Source organism: Sylvia atricapilla, chromosome 17 (assembly GCF_009819655.1).
Source record: "Sylvia atricapilla isolate bSylAtr1 chromosome 17, bSylAtr1.pri, whole genome shotgun sequence".
In the NCBI taxonomy this organism is placed as follows: Eukaryota; Metazoa; Chordata; class Aves; order Passeriformes; family Sylviidae; genus Sylvia; species Sylvia atricapilla.
In genome coordinates this window covers 9,737,500-9,752,981 of record NC_089156.1, presented here as the reverse complement: position 1 = coordinate 9,752,981, position 15,482 = coordinate 9,737,500, and the positions used below count along the sequence as shown (strand labels likewise).

At 54.6% G+C, this 15,482-nt stretch overlaps 1 protein-coding gene across 1 annotated transcript in view; it reads left to right on the top strand.

The window, feature by feature from the left end:
* Positions 1-4,466: 4,466 nt before the first annotated feature.
* The window catches only part of SGSM1 (small G protein signaling modulator 1), a 32,193-nt gene continuing 21,177 nt past the window's right edge, over positions 4,467-15,482 (top strand). Inside the window, exons 1-3 of the mRNA XM_066331790.1 lie at positions 4,467-4,485; positions 4,597-4,640; positions 14,270-14,345. Of these exons, the coding sequence (XP_066187887.1) occupies positions 4,467-4,485; positions 4,597-4,640; positions 14,270-14,345 (139 nt within the window). The remainder of the gene's footprint in view (positions 4,486-4,596; positions 4,641-14,269; positions 14,346-15,482) is intronic.

Sequence of the window (15,482 nt, the reverse complement as noted above, 5' to 3'; positions counted from 1 at the left end):
AGGGACCGGCATCATCCCACAGGGACCAGCCTGATCCTACAGGGACCAGCATCATCCCACAGGGACCAGCCTGATCCTACAGGGACCGGTATCATCCCACAGGGACCAGCCTGATCCTACAGGGACCGGCATTATCCCGGAGAGAGCAGCCTGACCCTGCAGGGACCAGCATCATCCCACAGGGACAAGCCTGACCCTGCAGGGACCAGCATCATCCCACAGGGACCAGCCTGACCCTGCAGGGACCGGCATCATCCCACAGGGACCAGCCTCACTTTGTGTGAATAAACATCACCCCGTGGGTCCCACCCAGGGGAGGGGATTCCAGCTCAGTTTTGGGGCTGAGGTGGTAAAATGGGACAGTGTTTCCTCCTCCCTCCTGAGAAATCCCCATTTCTCTCTCCGTGGTGTGTTTTGCTAAGGAGGTGACACTGATTCTTGCAGGGGAAATTCGGGAATCGTGGAGCGGTTTGGGTTGGAAGGGACCTTTAAAGGTCATGTCATTCATCTGGGCTCGACGGGCCTCTCTGGGGTGTGAGTTGCTGGGAAAAAGCCACACAAAAGCCAGATAACTTTGGCAGCTGAGCTGTGACCAGGAGGGCATGGCAGCGTCCTCAAAGCCACCGCTCTGCCCCGTGACAGTTTCACAGCAACATTCATTGCAATGAAACATGTCTGTGCAGGGCTTCCACAGACCCGGGGTCACTGGGTTCTCCCGGGGCTCTGGGGGCCTCCAGCCCCGGCTTTCACAGCCTTTCCCGTCTGTAATGAAAAGAAACTACAGGAGAGATGGAGTGGGAGCTGCGGCTCCAGGGCCATGGTGAGTGGGTTGCTGTGACGACGTGACGCAGCTGCCCGGCACGGGAAGCCTCTGGACACTGTTAATCCCTCAGGCACATGCACGGAGACCCGTTAGAAACCTCCAGTTAAAAGCACATTTATAATTTTTTTTTTGTGTATGTGTGTGTGTGTGTCTGGCCCTGGCTGCTCGGGCTGTCATAGGACGGAATCACAGAATCGTGGAATTGTGTAGGTTGGAAAAGCCTAAAAGTGGGTCCAGTCCTGTCATTCCCTACACAGGGTGGGCTGCACTCCACGGGCTTCTCCCTCTCCACTGTGGAACCTGAGATTAGTGTTGTTTAAAGACGAAGTCATTGTTCTTTGAACACCTCTCCTGTGAAATGCAGCAGTTTTCCACTGGTGGGGTTACGTGGAGCAATGAGGATTTTCCCCGAGTGAAGGGGTTGGGTTGGGGGGCTCAGGGTGATCCCTGGGCTGGAGGAGAGGGAGCAGAGATTGGGGGGGTCTCGGCACAACCCTTCCATCAGCTCCTGAGCCTGGTGTGGCTCCCCCCGAGCCCAGCGCCAGCACACAGGTTAGGGACAGCTCATCTGCTGCGGCTTATGTGGGATTTGTGTCCCTCCTGGGACTTTCCAGAGCCGTGGGTCCCAATCCTTCACCGCGGGAGTGGAGATGAAAGCCGAGGCTGTGGGGGCTGCCAGAGGGGCCGTCCTTGTCCCGGGCTTTGGGGTGAAGGGGAGAAATGTCCCCTGCCTGCAGAGCGTGCCTTAACCCCCGACCAAAGACCATCGCGAGGCATAAATAACAGAACTGAGGCGGCTGGTGCCGTAGCAACTTTGAAAAAGAATAGATAATAATAGATAATAAGTAATGGTTCTTTCTCTGCTGCTGACAGTGCTTTTCTCCGGGTAGTTTTCATGGAATGGCTCGGTGTGACAATCGGGAGACCCCCCTGTACCCATGGAGGGCTCAGCAGATGGGCCCAGGCACTGCCAGGGGTCTCAGGGGTCTGCAGGAAGCAGGGACAGCCCCCAGCATCCCTCGAGCACTGGACAGAGACCCTTTTCCTAGTGTGAAGTAGCGGCTGTTCAAACTCCGGCGTCTGTTTAAACCTAAGCTCCTTTCTCTCCTGAAGAATCCCTCGTTTCCCTCACACCGAGGGATGAAATCACAGCCGGGGCGGGCAGAGCTGGGTCTGCAGGAACGTCCATGGCCGGAGCAATCCCCACAGCCGCTCCCAGCCGGAGCCGTGCAGCTTTTGCGGCGCAGAGATGCTCACGTTGCTGTCTGCGAGCTCCCTGTGCTCCGGCACGGACGGGGCTCCGTTTCCCGGGCACTGCTCCAGCCGAGCCGTCGGTTCAGTCCCTCCATCCCTGACAGATCCCCCCGGGGGGTCTCTGGAGAATGAATGAGCCGTGAACGCTGCCGGTGCTCCGGTCCCGCCGCCTCCTCTCGCCGCTGCCCCTCCGCTCATGCGGCTGCGGCTCCTCCGGCAGCGGGGCAGGGCCGCGCTGTCACATCGATCAGGGCAGAGCTTTGAAATCCCCGCGGGGTTTTGGAAGCTGCAAGGTGGAAAGAGCTGCTGGAGATGGGAGGAGGGCATGGGGAGAGGTGTCTTGGGGAGGTCATGGAACCTTGGAGGTCATGGTTTGGGTTGGAAGGGACTTTAAAGATCATCCAAGGCCACCCCGTGCCATGGGCAGGGACATTTTCCACTGTCCCAGGCTGCTCCAAGCCCTGTCCAGCCTGGCCTTGGACTCTTCCAGGGATCCGGGGGCAGCCACAGCTTCTCTGGGCACCCTGTGCCAAGGCCTCAGCACCCTCAGAGGGAAGAATTCCTTCCCAATACCCTGTTTGTACACCTGAGACATCGCGGTCAGGCAGTCTGTGCGCTGCCTCATCCGCTTACTTTCTGCTTTTCCCCTGTTATTTTCCTTATTCAGAGCACAAATCGCTTCAGATTGAAAATGCAGAGTTTAAATCCTACTCCAATCAGATTTAAATATGACTATCCATTGCTTTAGAAATTGTTTCTAAACACCACGACGGCTTGATCAGCAGAATGCTTTTGTCCCATCTGCTCATCCGTGCAGGGAAATGCAGGGGAGTGAATTGTGATCTTAAAACAACTATCCTGCTTAAGCCTCAGAGGCAGCAGTGGGAAGTTTAATTTAATTAGCATGATACTCAGAGATATAACTTAATCACATTAAGTATAGATCAACGTGCTCACATTTAAGCTCTCCAAGCTCCAGAAAACAGGGGCCGATAGACTCCCACCTGTCTTTAATACGGGGATTAAAGAAGAATTTTTCAAGGAAAAGGAACCAGCAAGGTTTGGGGGGAGTTTGTCCCTTTCCTTTTTTCAAACGATTTTCTCCCGAAGATTCTGGGACCTGTCTGGTGCAGCGATCACATTCCCTCGAGCTGCAGCTCGGTAACATTTGTGCTGCCACCACCTCTGCTAACGGGTATTTAACAAGCAAATAAACAGCGAAAAGCAAACAGAGTTCACGGAAACACGGATACGGGGCGGGCTTCCTCCTGGCCCCTGGGAGGTACAGAAGGGACCGAATTCGGATTAATCCCGAGGTCAGAGCTCGCTCCTGTTCTCCCGACAGCCTGGGCAGTGGAGGGAACATCGGGATTGTGGTCCCTGCTGTCATTACCAGGAGGAACACGGGAGGAAAAGCTCCGAGGCAGCTCTGGGGTCATTCTGGGGGGGCTGGCGGGGGTGACACCGTGTCCCTGCCGTCCGTGCCGGGGTTGAGTGGCGGTGGCAGCGGGCCGTGCCGGTGGCCGCCGTGCAGCAGGGCCGGCCGCCGCTGCCCTCGCACGAACGCGGTCTGTAGTTATTGGAAACTGGACTGCGGAGGAGCCAGGATGCCGTTTCTATGGAAATGTCCTGGAACAGTAAACGAGGGAAGTGGAAAACAAGAAGAGATGTTAATGGAGCTGCAGGCAGGGCACACTCTCCGAGGGGCTGTGGTGGTGTGATTTTGAGAGGAGGCATTGGAGGTCTCTGGTCATTGTCACCTTCCCTCTGTGCTGGAGCTCACCTGCATGGCTCATGACTGAAAAGAACGTGGTTGTTTCGCCCCTGCCAGAGACCCCCAGAGCCCCGAACCCCACTGCCCGAGGTTCCCAGACACAGCCCCAGCAATCCCCATGTGTGGGGACACCCCCAGGGCTGTCCCCGTCCCGTGTCACCCAGCTCCGCCATCCCCGGACACCTCGGGGCTGCGGGGACCTGCCTGCGGTGACGGGGGTCAGCTGGTGGCGACCCCGGGAGCCGGGGGACGGCTGTGATCGCACCATGGGACCGCTCCCGGTTGAGACACCCGCGACAGAACCGGCCCGGACCCGGTCGCCCCTCGGGCTGCCGCTGCCGGGGGTGCCGGGGGTGCGGGGGGTTCTGGGAGTGCCGGGGGGCTGCGGGTGCCGGGACTACCGGGATACCGGTGCCCGGGGGTACCGAGGTGCCGGTGCCGGGGGTACTGGGGTGCCGGTGCCGGGGGTACCGGTGCCGGGGGTACCGGGGTGCCGGTGCCAGTCGCGGATTGGCGGCGGCCGCGGCCCCTCCCCGGCGGGGCGGGGGGCGGTGCGGCCCGGCGGGCCCGGCCCGGTGCCCGGCAGTCTGCGGGCGCTGCGGAGCGAGCGCGGCCATGGCGGCGGCCCCGGCGGGTACGGCGGGCGGGGACCGCGCACCGGGCACCGGCACCGGGACCGGGGGTGGCGGGGCAGGGCAGGGCAGGGCCGCACTAATGGGTGTCTTCTCCTCATTTCTCCCCGCAGAGGCGGAGACCCGGCAGCGGCTGCTGCGCACCGTCAAGAAGGAGGTGGGTGCGGGACTCCCGGGAGCAGCCCCGGCCCGGTGCCCGCGGGGAGCGGCGGCTGCGGCGGCTCCTGCCCGGGGGCAGCTCCGTGCCCGCCCGCGGCATCCGCCGGCTCCGGCTGCTGCTACCGCGGGTTTGAGAGCCCCCCAAAAAACCAGCCGGGAGCCAGGGCCAGAGCCCACCCGGCCGAGAGCCCACCCGGGAGTGGTTGCGGGTCCCGGGGGGGTTGAGGAGCATCCCTGCAGCGTCAGTGCCCCGCATCCCAGAGCCCCGCATCCTTGGGAAATCGCCTCTAGCCGGGGGCAGAGAACGCCACAACTTGGGATTTTTCCGCAGGGAAAAAAGGCGACTCCCGCTGCTGCATCCTTCCCTTGGGAGCGGGGATGGGACGAGCCCTCCCGCGGCACGGCGCTCCTTGGCAGGGCGGGGGGCAGCGGGTGCTGGGGACCCCGGCCAGGAAAAGGGAGGGGGTTGCCCAAAAATGTGTGCCCAGTGCAGGGTGATGGCGTTTCTCATCTCGCCGTGCTCCCTCTTCTCAGGCATCTTTAACTCTGTTAGTTTGCGCGTTGTTTCGTGCTCAGCTGCCTCGAGCCCCGTGTTTATCCCGTGTGTTACACCTGAGCCCACGGTCCATCGAGCCACGGAGCCGAGTCCTGCCCGGTGCTGGGTCACCGGGAGCTGCTGTCATGTCCTGCCCACGTTCTGTCCCTGCAGGTCACCTCCCGGGATGCCGGAGTTGGAGGGAATATGTGTGTGGTGTTTTGTTTCTGGTGTTACGAGCATCTCGTTCTCCGGTTTTCAGGCTCCCGGGGAGTGGAAGGCGCTGCTTGGAGTCGGGAGAAGCAGCCCCGTGGGTGGTGGGTCTGGGGAGGGTGGCAGCTGCCCATCCAGACCTCTTCCCACCTTTAATCCTGTGCCGGGTGTGGTGCTAAAGGAATACTACCGGTTGCCTCAGCAACGGCTATTAAACCAGGAAAAAGGGTATGACATTTATTTAGCGTTGTGGATAGAGCTGCCATCTCATTACTTTACTGTCTGTGGCAGCTCCTGAGTGCAGAGACAGCTGCTGCAGGGTGGCTGCTCCTGCCTTCCCCCAGAGCCTCTCCAGTGGTGGCCTGCAGAGCCCAGCTTTGCCCCTTCCCAGCGCCCTGTGCTGGGGGAAAGTGGAGCTGGTACCTCAGGGAGCAGAGCTGGGCTTGGCCCGTGCCCTCCTGCTGGCTTTTGAGGAGATAACGTGGGTTTGGTGAATGCCGGTAAATCCTGAGGGAGGGAAAGGGAAAACCCTCCTGCCCTGTGAAGTGCCACCGTGGTGCCGTGACCTGGGGTTTTGGCATGCTCTGGGCTCTCTCCAGCAGCCCCTTCGTGCTGACATGGAGCAGAGGCTTTTTCCTGGTGATCCCGTTGTCCAGGGTGTTGATGTGGATGTGGCCTCCCTGCCTGTGCAGGTTGTTGCCATTCCCTTGGGATTTGCCTTCCACTGCTGCTGGAAGTGCTGCGCTTGGCCAGGGGCTGGGTCCAGCAGTGGGGGCTGTGGGTGCACAGCCACACAGGGGGGGGAAGTCCATGGAAGACCTGTGCTCTCCACCTGGGCTTTGCTCTGCTAGGATTTACAAACCTGGGGAAACACGATCCTGTAGCTCATGGAGTTAATTATTCAGCACCATCTCTGAATCCGGGAGCAGGTGGGGCATTCTTGTGCCTGTTGCTCCTTGCTCATGCTTTTGGTTTTCCTCCCTCTTCTAGGCTGGCCTCAGGTTAAGTCAGGAGCTTGTGCAGACTCCAAGGAGCAGGAGGAAGGGCCAGTTGCAGAAATTTGGGTGTTTTTTTTTCCCCCACTTTCAGAATTTTAACCTTTCTCAAACCTGTGTTATTCTCATTTCACGAGGCCACGCCTGGTTTTGCTCGGGCCAGGGCTCTCAGTGCAGGTGAGCCCAGCTGAGAACAGGGGCAGGCAGGGCTGTCCTTGGGGAGCTGTGCCACATCTGTCACCCCAGGGCCATGACTGAGTGAGGCAAACACTGGGAAGAAGGTCTGATCCAAGCAGGGACAGAAACAATAAACTGGAATCACCCAGGGCACTGAACAGCCCTCAGTATTTGGCTGTTGCCATGGTTAAGGATTCTGGAGAAGTCCTGTGCTGCAGTGGATGTTGAGATGAGCTCTGTTATCTGTCACCATCTTCTTCCTCCCTCCCCCCCACCCATCCCCATATGGTCATAATAAATCAAACCAGCCCTGGAAGCTGCAGAATTGACTGTTTGTCAGCAGGCTGCAAGGGAAGGAGTGAAATCTGACTTTGTGAGGCATCCCGTGCCCTGTTGTGCAGGATAAGCAGCATGACCAACATTCTCTGATTTATTTTTTAGAGCGTTTTTCAGGTGGAACGAGCCTGAAATACCCAGGTTTGGAGGGGTGTGAGTTTTCAACTAAAAGTATTCCCCTTTGCACCCTCTGCTTCCCCTTCTTTTACAAGTGTTTTGAATAGAGGAGAGTCCTGAGGTGTGTTTTTGAGAGGAAGAGAAGCAGGTGCAATCCACCTGCACACGTGTCCCTGGAATGTGAGCTGAGTGAAAAGCTGTATGAAAGCAAACAGTCATCTTGGTTGTTCTTCTGCAAAAACTTAGTTTATGTTTAACTTGCCACTCGGGAAGCAGCTCTGAGTCTTTACTCCTCAGGAGCTGTTGAACCTGCATCGAACATTTTGCTGCCTGTTCTTAGAATTCTTTCCAAAAAAATGGGAGCTGACCACAGCCTGCTTGTCTTCTACCAGAAATATTGTTTATTTTTCAGTAGCTGGAGTGGTTGTCACTGGGTAGATGTTGACTAATTCTTCCATCATGTGTCATGGGAACAACAGTCAGTCTCTTCCTCCCACCCTTTCAGAGAAGCCCCAGCCATGTTGCCTGCTTTGTGGCTAAATAACACAAATGACTGGTAAGAGCAATGTTTTTGCAGCTTGGGTTTGTTTTTCTGTGTGCCTGCCATCCCTAAATATCAGATTGCAGGCGTCAGTGCCAGCTATTTCATTCTGGATGGGTGGAAAATTGTAAATTAATTTAATGTTACTAGGATTTGAAAAATTAATGTTGAGAGCTTTAAGTGTTCTCAAGGCCAGTTTATTAAAAAAAAAAAAAAAGGCAAAAGGCCTTTGTGTAGCTGTCAGAAGTGTTCAGGCAAGATAAGGATGAGGATGATGAGCTGCAGGTTGGTAATGAAAGCTGCTGTTGGCAGGGGGACCCTCTGATGTCTCTCAAGCACCCAGAGCATCCTTTTCTCAGATGTTTCTGTACCAAGAGAGAACAGAGGGCCCTTAATGCAGCATTTCTCGATTGCCTGCATCGATCTGCTCTGAAGAGCAGCACTGATCACTGGGGACCATTTCCTCCCCTTTTCAAGATAAAAGCAGGGCTTTGCACCAGGGCTCTCGAGCTCCAGAAACCCCTGGCTTGAGCCTTCATCCCCAGAGCAGGTTTTGTGATGCTTTTCCCCTTCCTCACACCTCCCCTGGGCCAGGGGACCACCCTCTGTCCTCTGCTGCCAAAATATCCTGCCCTCCTCCCTCCCAGCATCCTGGCTGTTGCCATGGAAATACCTGGCTTTGCACATACTCAGGGCAGTTTGGAGCTTTGGAAGTTGCCCTTGGTTTCAGCATCACCCTTTGCCACGTTTCAGTGGATCCGCCTCGTCAGGGTGGAAAAACAGGAGCTTTGGGACGTGGTGAGAACAGCACCCAGCTTCGAGGCTGAGTGTGCTGGAAACACAGAAATGACTAAAGTTTGCCTTAAATGTTTCCTTAAATGTCTGTATTGAGCATTTACAGCGAGCGGTGCCCACAGATGGCGTGGAAATGTGCGTTTGACAAGCACCACGGGAATAGAACCAGCTATAACGTGGTCTCAGGCAGCCTAAATTAGTGTTGTAAGCACGGATTTTTGGCCAAGAGTTGGTGCTCTCTGAAGAAATCCTGGTGGGAAACACCATCAGCAAGTCCACGTGGCTGGGATCACCCCTGTGTCCCCCAGGGTGCAATGTTGCATTACGGCTCCTTCCATTAACAGGTCTTAAATTCATTTTCCAGCAAACTGCACACAAATATTCGGAGTTTTTCTCCTCCCTGATCCCCCAAGGAGCCACATCCCATTCCTCAGCTGGGAAACACCCCTGGTTCCTGGGAAAGGGCTGGCCTGGAATTCCCTCCTGTGTGTCACATGGAGGATCCCTCAGCTGCAGGAGGTGCCATGTTTTATTCAGCAAGAGGCCATCAATAATTAAATAAGACTTTTAGAAAAGCCGAAAGGTCTCCGTGGGCTGGAGGGTGATCGATGTTTCTGAGGCAGCCAGAACAGGGGAGCTGCCAAATGGCTCTCAAGGCAAGTGCCTGGTGCCATCAGAGCTGTCCCTGTGCTGTCCCCTCGTGCCAGGGGCCACCAGAATGTCTCTGGGTATAAATGGTGCCTGTGCCCTGCAGCTGGGAGTGTTTTAACTGATCTGAGCACAATTCATTGGGATTTTTCTTTTTTTTTTTAGTGGTCTCTTAGGGAAGTGTCAGAGTGTGGCTGCAGCTCGTGGTGGTGCTGGACAGTCTGTTTGGACCTGTTTTTGGGATAATCAGGGTGTTTGGTGCTGGAGAGATGAGGAACGTGGTAGTACAGGAGAAACAGGGAATCCTGCAGCACCCAGTTTGAAAATGGGAATTTCATCCACAAGGCTGCTAAAAAAGGGTGTTGTAGCAACAAGGCAGGCAACAGGCAGACATTTCATTTCCAAATGAAAAGATAAATCTGGTTATTGAGAGGTTTCAGTCTGAGAAGTTCTGCTTTAGCTGAAAAAAGTGGCTTTAGCTCCAGCATGGGCAGTGTGATGAAACATCCCAGGATTTCCTTCCAGCATTCCCTGCACACAGACACTCCTGTGGGCACCAGAAGGACTTGGGGTTTGGAATAATGTCCTTGTGTCCTGGAGCTGAGCAGAGATCCTGCACCTGCTTTGCCCTGGACACCTTTGGTACATGCAGCAAAACCAGGTTTACATTCCTGCTGAGAAATATTCCCCTGCAGTGCAGGGGATCTGTCCTTGCAGATACAGCCCTGCCTGGGACACAGCTCTGGAGCAGGGGGAGCTGCTTCCTGGGGAGCTTTTTCGTGGAAAGAGACCTTGGTTGGGAGAAGCAGCTACAGGAGAGCTCAGACTACAGCAAATGAATGCCTCATTGCACCAAAACTGATATGGAAAATGGGAATTTTTTTAAAAGAATTGTAAGAATTCACTTCAAACACATAATCAAAGCAGTGATGAGAACGAGAAAGCTCCAGCTTAGAAAAGAATTTGAAAAGCAAATGTACAAAAGCAAATCACGTTTAAAGCCTCTTTCATAATTTGTTTGGGGGGTTTGGGGTTCGTTTTCTTTTTAATTATTTTGCTCTTTGATGTCTTTTGAGGGCTTGATGGTTCTCCTGGGCCAGGTGGATAGAACAGGAGCAATGAACCTGGAAGTGCTGGGTAAATGGTTGGGCTCAGTGGAGGTCTGATCCAACCTAAACAATTCCGTGATTCTGTGGTGAATTCTGTGACTCTGAGGGGGTACAGGCAGTGCAGCTTCCTGGCCCTGGTCTTGCAGCATCTCATCCACCTCATCAGACACCCTGTGTTGAGGTGGGTGTTCACTGGGAGCAGGAGACATCTCCATCATCTATCCCCATTATCATCACTCCCATCTCTCTCTCCATTTTTGGCTCGAAATCCTTTGGGTTTGGGATAAGATGCTCTCCCACTGCTTTGGCTCCAGTGTGTGGCTCATTTTTTGCTCATCCAGGCATTTTTTTTTTTGGTGCTGGATATGGCAGCCAGGCCCATTCCTGGATCTGGAGACCAGGAGTATCCCCACAGCTGCTCTCAGGCTGTGGCAATGTGAGCAAGCTTGGCCCTGGAACAGGACTGGGAAAAGGATCTCCCTGGGGACTCTGTTTGCATCTGGCTTGCTGTAAACGATTTCACAGAGTTATGAGCATGGCCAAATGGACAGGAGGTGCTGTGCTTCCACAGAAACGCCATAATAACCAGTGAAGAGGCAGGAAAATAGACTGCAAGCATCCCTGAATGATCCAGAGTACAGGTTCTATAGGGAAAAGTCTGACCAGGCAGAACAGTTGTGAGTCAATATTGCCTTGGACTATCTAAATGTGGAGTTCTTGGCTTGCTCCTGGTCCCTGCACCTCGGTGGTGGCTGTGGCTGTGATAACATTTGTCTTGTTCCAGCAGTGCAAATGACAACAGGGCTGAGTGACAGCAAAGCTGGGCGTTGAATGGTGCATATCCCTGGGAATTTTGTAGCAGAGAGGTCTAAGCCTCTATCCCAGCCTGGGGATGTTGGACACATGAGGGTTTGATTTCACTTTCTGGGGGGACTTGTCCTGTGCTCTCAGCTGGAGCCAGGGGGTTTGTTTGTGCTGTTGTGGAACACTGGATGATATTCCTCTGGAGTTTACCTACAGCTAAATTATTAGTTGCTGTTTTAATTTCCTTTCTAACAAAAGAAGAGCAAACATCTCATTTTCCAAGGCTGGCATGAGATCCGGAGTGGGCAGCTTCATCTGTTGGGATTGTTCTGGCCACAATCTGAGAATTAGCATTAAAATGCTGGAGTGCAGCACATTCAGAGGCTGTTCAAGTCTTCCCTGTGGAGGGAGCCAAGTGTGGCTGAGCCCATGTTCCCTCCTGATGTTCCCTCCCCTCCCTGGGATGTCACAAATTCCTGGTGGATCCGGGAGCACGTGGCAGGTCCCAGCTGTGGTGGTGGTGATCCCAGCTGGCTGTGGGGAGCTGCTCAGAGAGGGACAGTCCTTTGGGGTCTGCAGACAACAGCATGGGAGATTTGTCAGGAGTTTTGGGGTTCTCTGGCTCTGAGCTGTCCTACAGATGCCAGCTGTGTCTGTTTGTTTGGGCAAATGTGAGGCAGTTTTGTTGGAAAATTTTCTTGGTACATAGAGAGAGTTGGGAATCTCTTGGTTCTATTCCCTGGAAGTGTTGATTCTGTTCCCTGGAAGTGTCCAATACCAGGTTGGATGGAGCTTGGAGAAACCTGAGATAATGGAAAATGTCCCTGCCCATGGCAGGGGGTGGAACTGGATGATCTTTAAGGTCCTTTCCCACCCAAACCATTCCAGGATTCCAAGATATCTTTTGTTTTGTGTTACCATGTCTGTCTGTCTGTCTGTCTGGCCTCAACCTTCTGGGGCTGTTTGTGTTTTTCACACCCCAGGATGAGTTCCCTTGTTGCAGTGCCCTTCCCACTTCCAGTCCTTTAGACTTCCTCGACTTATTTTTAGCCTTACAACCTCAGCCGACGCAATGCAAAAAAAATTTTTTTTTTTTACTTTTAATGAGTAATTTTCCACTAAACCGTGTCTCTTGGAAGGTGTTTTGTTTGTGCCTCGAGCGTGCAGGTGGTTTGTGCAGTGTTGGCACTGAAATGCCCAGTCAGAGCCGTGTCCTGCTGTCCTGGATGGACAGACAGATGGTCACTGCCCTGGGGAAGGCCCCGTGGCCTGAGGCACTGCAGGCATCGTGTCAGTGTATTGAAATTTATGACAAATATCTCAATATATTGCTTACACAGACCTCTACACATTCATTTTCAGGTGTATTTTTGGGGGGTGAGGGATGGTTAAAATCCTGATACCACCAGTGCTGCCACGAGTGTACATTTAGTATGTGTGCCATCATTTTCTGGGAGATCAGTTGGGTGTGTGAGAGAGAAGAGCTGTGTCCTGCTGACAGAGGAAGCTCAGCCTGCCTGGGTGAGGGTCAGGAGCCATCTGGACAAGGGTGGCTCAGCCAGCTGGGAGAGCCAGATTTCAGGGAATCCCTGAGGATGTGAAGGTCCCTAGCAGGGGTGCTCAGGGATGGCTCCTGGGCTGGGACAGGCTGCCAGAAGACACGTGGAATTCCAGGTGGAGGAAAAGGGCAGGCACCTGGGCACTGGTGGACACGAGGTGTGTCCTGCTTCCCCTCCCTGATCCCCTCCTGCAGCCAAGGCCAGGGGATGTGTGGGAGACAGAGGCTCCTCTCCTCTTGCTGGGACTTGCTCTGTCCCCATTTCTGTTGCTGAAGTGTCAAACAAAACCTTGCTGGAGCAAAGAGCCCTCAGTGAGGATTGCAGCTGCCCCTTCCCTGGGGCACTGGGACAAGGGGAAAACTGTAGGTGGGAGATCAGGAATGCAGCTGCAGTTTTAGGACACAATAAAGCACTGAGGTGGAAGATGGAGCTTTATCCTGGTCCCTGGGGTGTTCCTGCAGGTGGGGTCCCTGCTCTGAGTGCTCTGCTCTGGGATGTGGGAGATGTGGGAGGCGCAGGAGCTGGACCCTGCTGTGCCAAGAGGAATTTCCCAGCGCCCTGAGCCACCTCCAGTCCCGAGCTCCACATCTTGGTGACATTCCTTGCTGTGACTTCCTGACTCAGTACCAGCTCATCCAAGCTGCTGGCACCCAGGGAAGTCTCAGGGCTCTGTTAGTCACCGAGCAGGGATCAGGGATCTCACCTGACAGGAGCAGCTCTTGGCCCAGAGAGGGCTCTGCTCTTAATCCATACTCAGAATTTCCTTTATGGAGCTGTCAGCGGTGAATAACTGACCTTGATTACACCTTTCAGAGGAGGTTAATTCCCCAAATGATGCTATTTAAGGTCTCTCATTCATGCAAGGGTTGCTTGGCCAAGCCTTGCCCTGCTGTATTTCCCTCCTCCCTGTGCCCTAAGGGAGAACACCTTGCTAAGCAGAGCTTCCTTCACACCCTCAGCTCTGTGCTGGGAACACTTTCTCCTGTGTTTTCCAAACCCAAGATGTTATGGAGGCACTGGAAGATGAGAACCAGGCATGCTGGCAGCTGTGTTTGAAAGGAAAAGGGGTTGGGAACTGAATAAAGATTCAGCTGAGCTCGGGCTGGTTGCAGCAGGATTAGGGAGAGTGACAGCTGGGGATGGAAGTCACCACTCTGCTGCCAGACCTGACCTGGTGGGGCTGACCTCCTGTCTGCTCCCTGCAAAAATTACCCTCATAATTTGTGTGGGGTCCTATCTGTTTTTGTCCCCTAATGGTGCCCCTGATGAGCACTAAGTGACAGCTTCCTCTGCATCAGCTGAGTGCCAGTTGTGAGTCAGAGAGGGCAGAGCTGCTGGCGCTGCTGTGCAAATGGAATTCCTGGGCACAGCTGGTGCCAGGTGATCACTGAATTGGGCACTGATGGAGAGTTGCAGTCATTTGGGACAGCTCTGTCACAGGAAATTTGTCAAGCAAAATGAGAGAGCAGAACAATGCTGTAAAAACCTTAAATATGAGGTTTGGGTACCTTTATTAGATGACTTTTATCTAAGTGATGCTCAGTTCCCTCAGTTAATTCTCGGCCCATTGTTTTCCTCCTGTGAAGTTTCTCAGAAATGAAACAATCCCCTTTTTATACCTGACTTTTGGAAGTAGCTGGTGATGCTCAGCAGGCAGAGCTGCACCAATCCTCCGTGAGATCTCCTGTGCCACTGGGAAAACCTTGGAGCAGAGGAGATTCCTGTGCACCCACCACACTGCAGGGCTCTGGTCCATGGCTGAAATTCCATGTTTTCCCTAACTGCCTCTGTCCTGCAGGTGAAGCAGATCATGGAGGAGGCTGTGACAAGGAAATTTGTGCATGAGGACAGCAGCCACATCATCTCCTTTTGTGGTGAGTCTCCCATGCTGCCCTGGACTGGGGCTTTTGGTGCTGTGCATTCCCTGCCTGGGCTGTGCCATTCCTGGGAACAGGAATTCCAGCTCCAGGACCTCAGGATGGGGAAGTGAAGAGTGCCAGAGCATGGATTGTTCTGGCAGAGGCTGGAGTTCCCTGAGGTCTTTGTGTTTAAAATACACAGGGACGTGTCAAAAGAGGGAGGGGTGCTGGCAGTGTGTGCAGCCATTGAGGAAGGACTAGAAATAATATTTTATTTTTAAATTCCCTTGAGAATCGATTCAGCTGCAAGTCTGTCGAGTCCAAATCTTTCCTTTGCTGTTGCAGAATAGGAGTTGAAGGGAAGGGGGCTGGGCTTTCTCCTTACCTGCTGGGCCCTCACATCAGAGGCACTCAGGAGCCTGTTCCCAGCCCGTGGCCCCTGAGTGGCATCGAAAAAGCAGAGCAGACTTCCAGGTGTGACTCATTCCCTGCTTTTCTGTGCAGCACGAGGCTTCTCAGCCTGGGATTATTTATAGGCTCCTCAGACAAGGAGCTGAAGCATCCAGGCTGGAAGGGCTCCTTGGCTCCTTCTGGCCTCTTAAGATGCTGCTGCCCTTTCCGTGGTTCCTGGTGTCCCCCTCCTGCTCCGTCTGCTGTTCCCCTCACCGGAATGGTTCCTTCACCATCCCCGGTGTTGTGTCTCTCCAGGAGCTGGGCGAGCTCATAAATAACCTCTTTCCCTGCCAAGCAGAGCGTGCTGCAAGCCTGGATCTGGCTGCCAGAGCTGCCCTTTTCCCTGGAGAGAGAGAGAGAGAGAGAGAGAGAGAGGAGCTGCCTTCCCAGCAGAGCCCTGCTCACGCCCTCCACTCAGCCAGCGTAGCACAAACCCCTCGGGATGGAGCCAGGGGTCTGCCAGGGGAGGGCAGCAGCCCTTGGCCCCCCTCGTGGTGCTGTGAGGGGGGATTTGGAGCAGACAAACAGGAGCTGGCATGTGTCACGTCCAGGCTGCCCTGGGAGGATGATGGGGAGCCGGCGGCGGGGCCCTGGGAGCCCAGGCTTTGGTGGCCACGTCAGCCAAGGATGCTCAGCCCCAGGGGTTTGGATCAGAGCTCTGGGCAGCTCAGCAATAGCTTCAGTCTTTAGGCTCCCCCC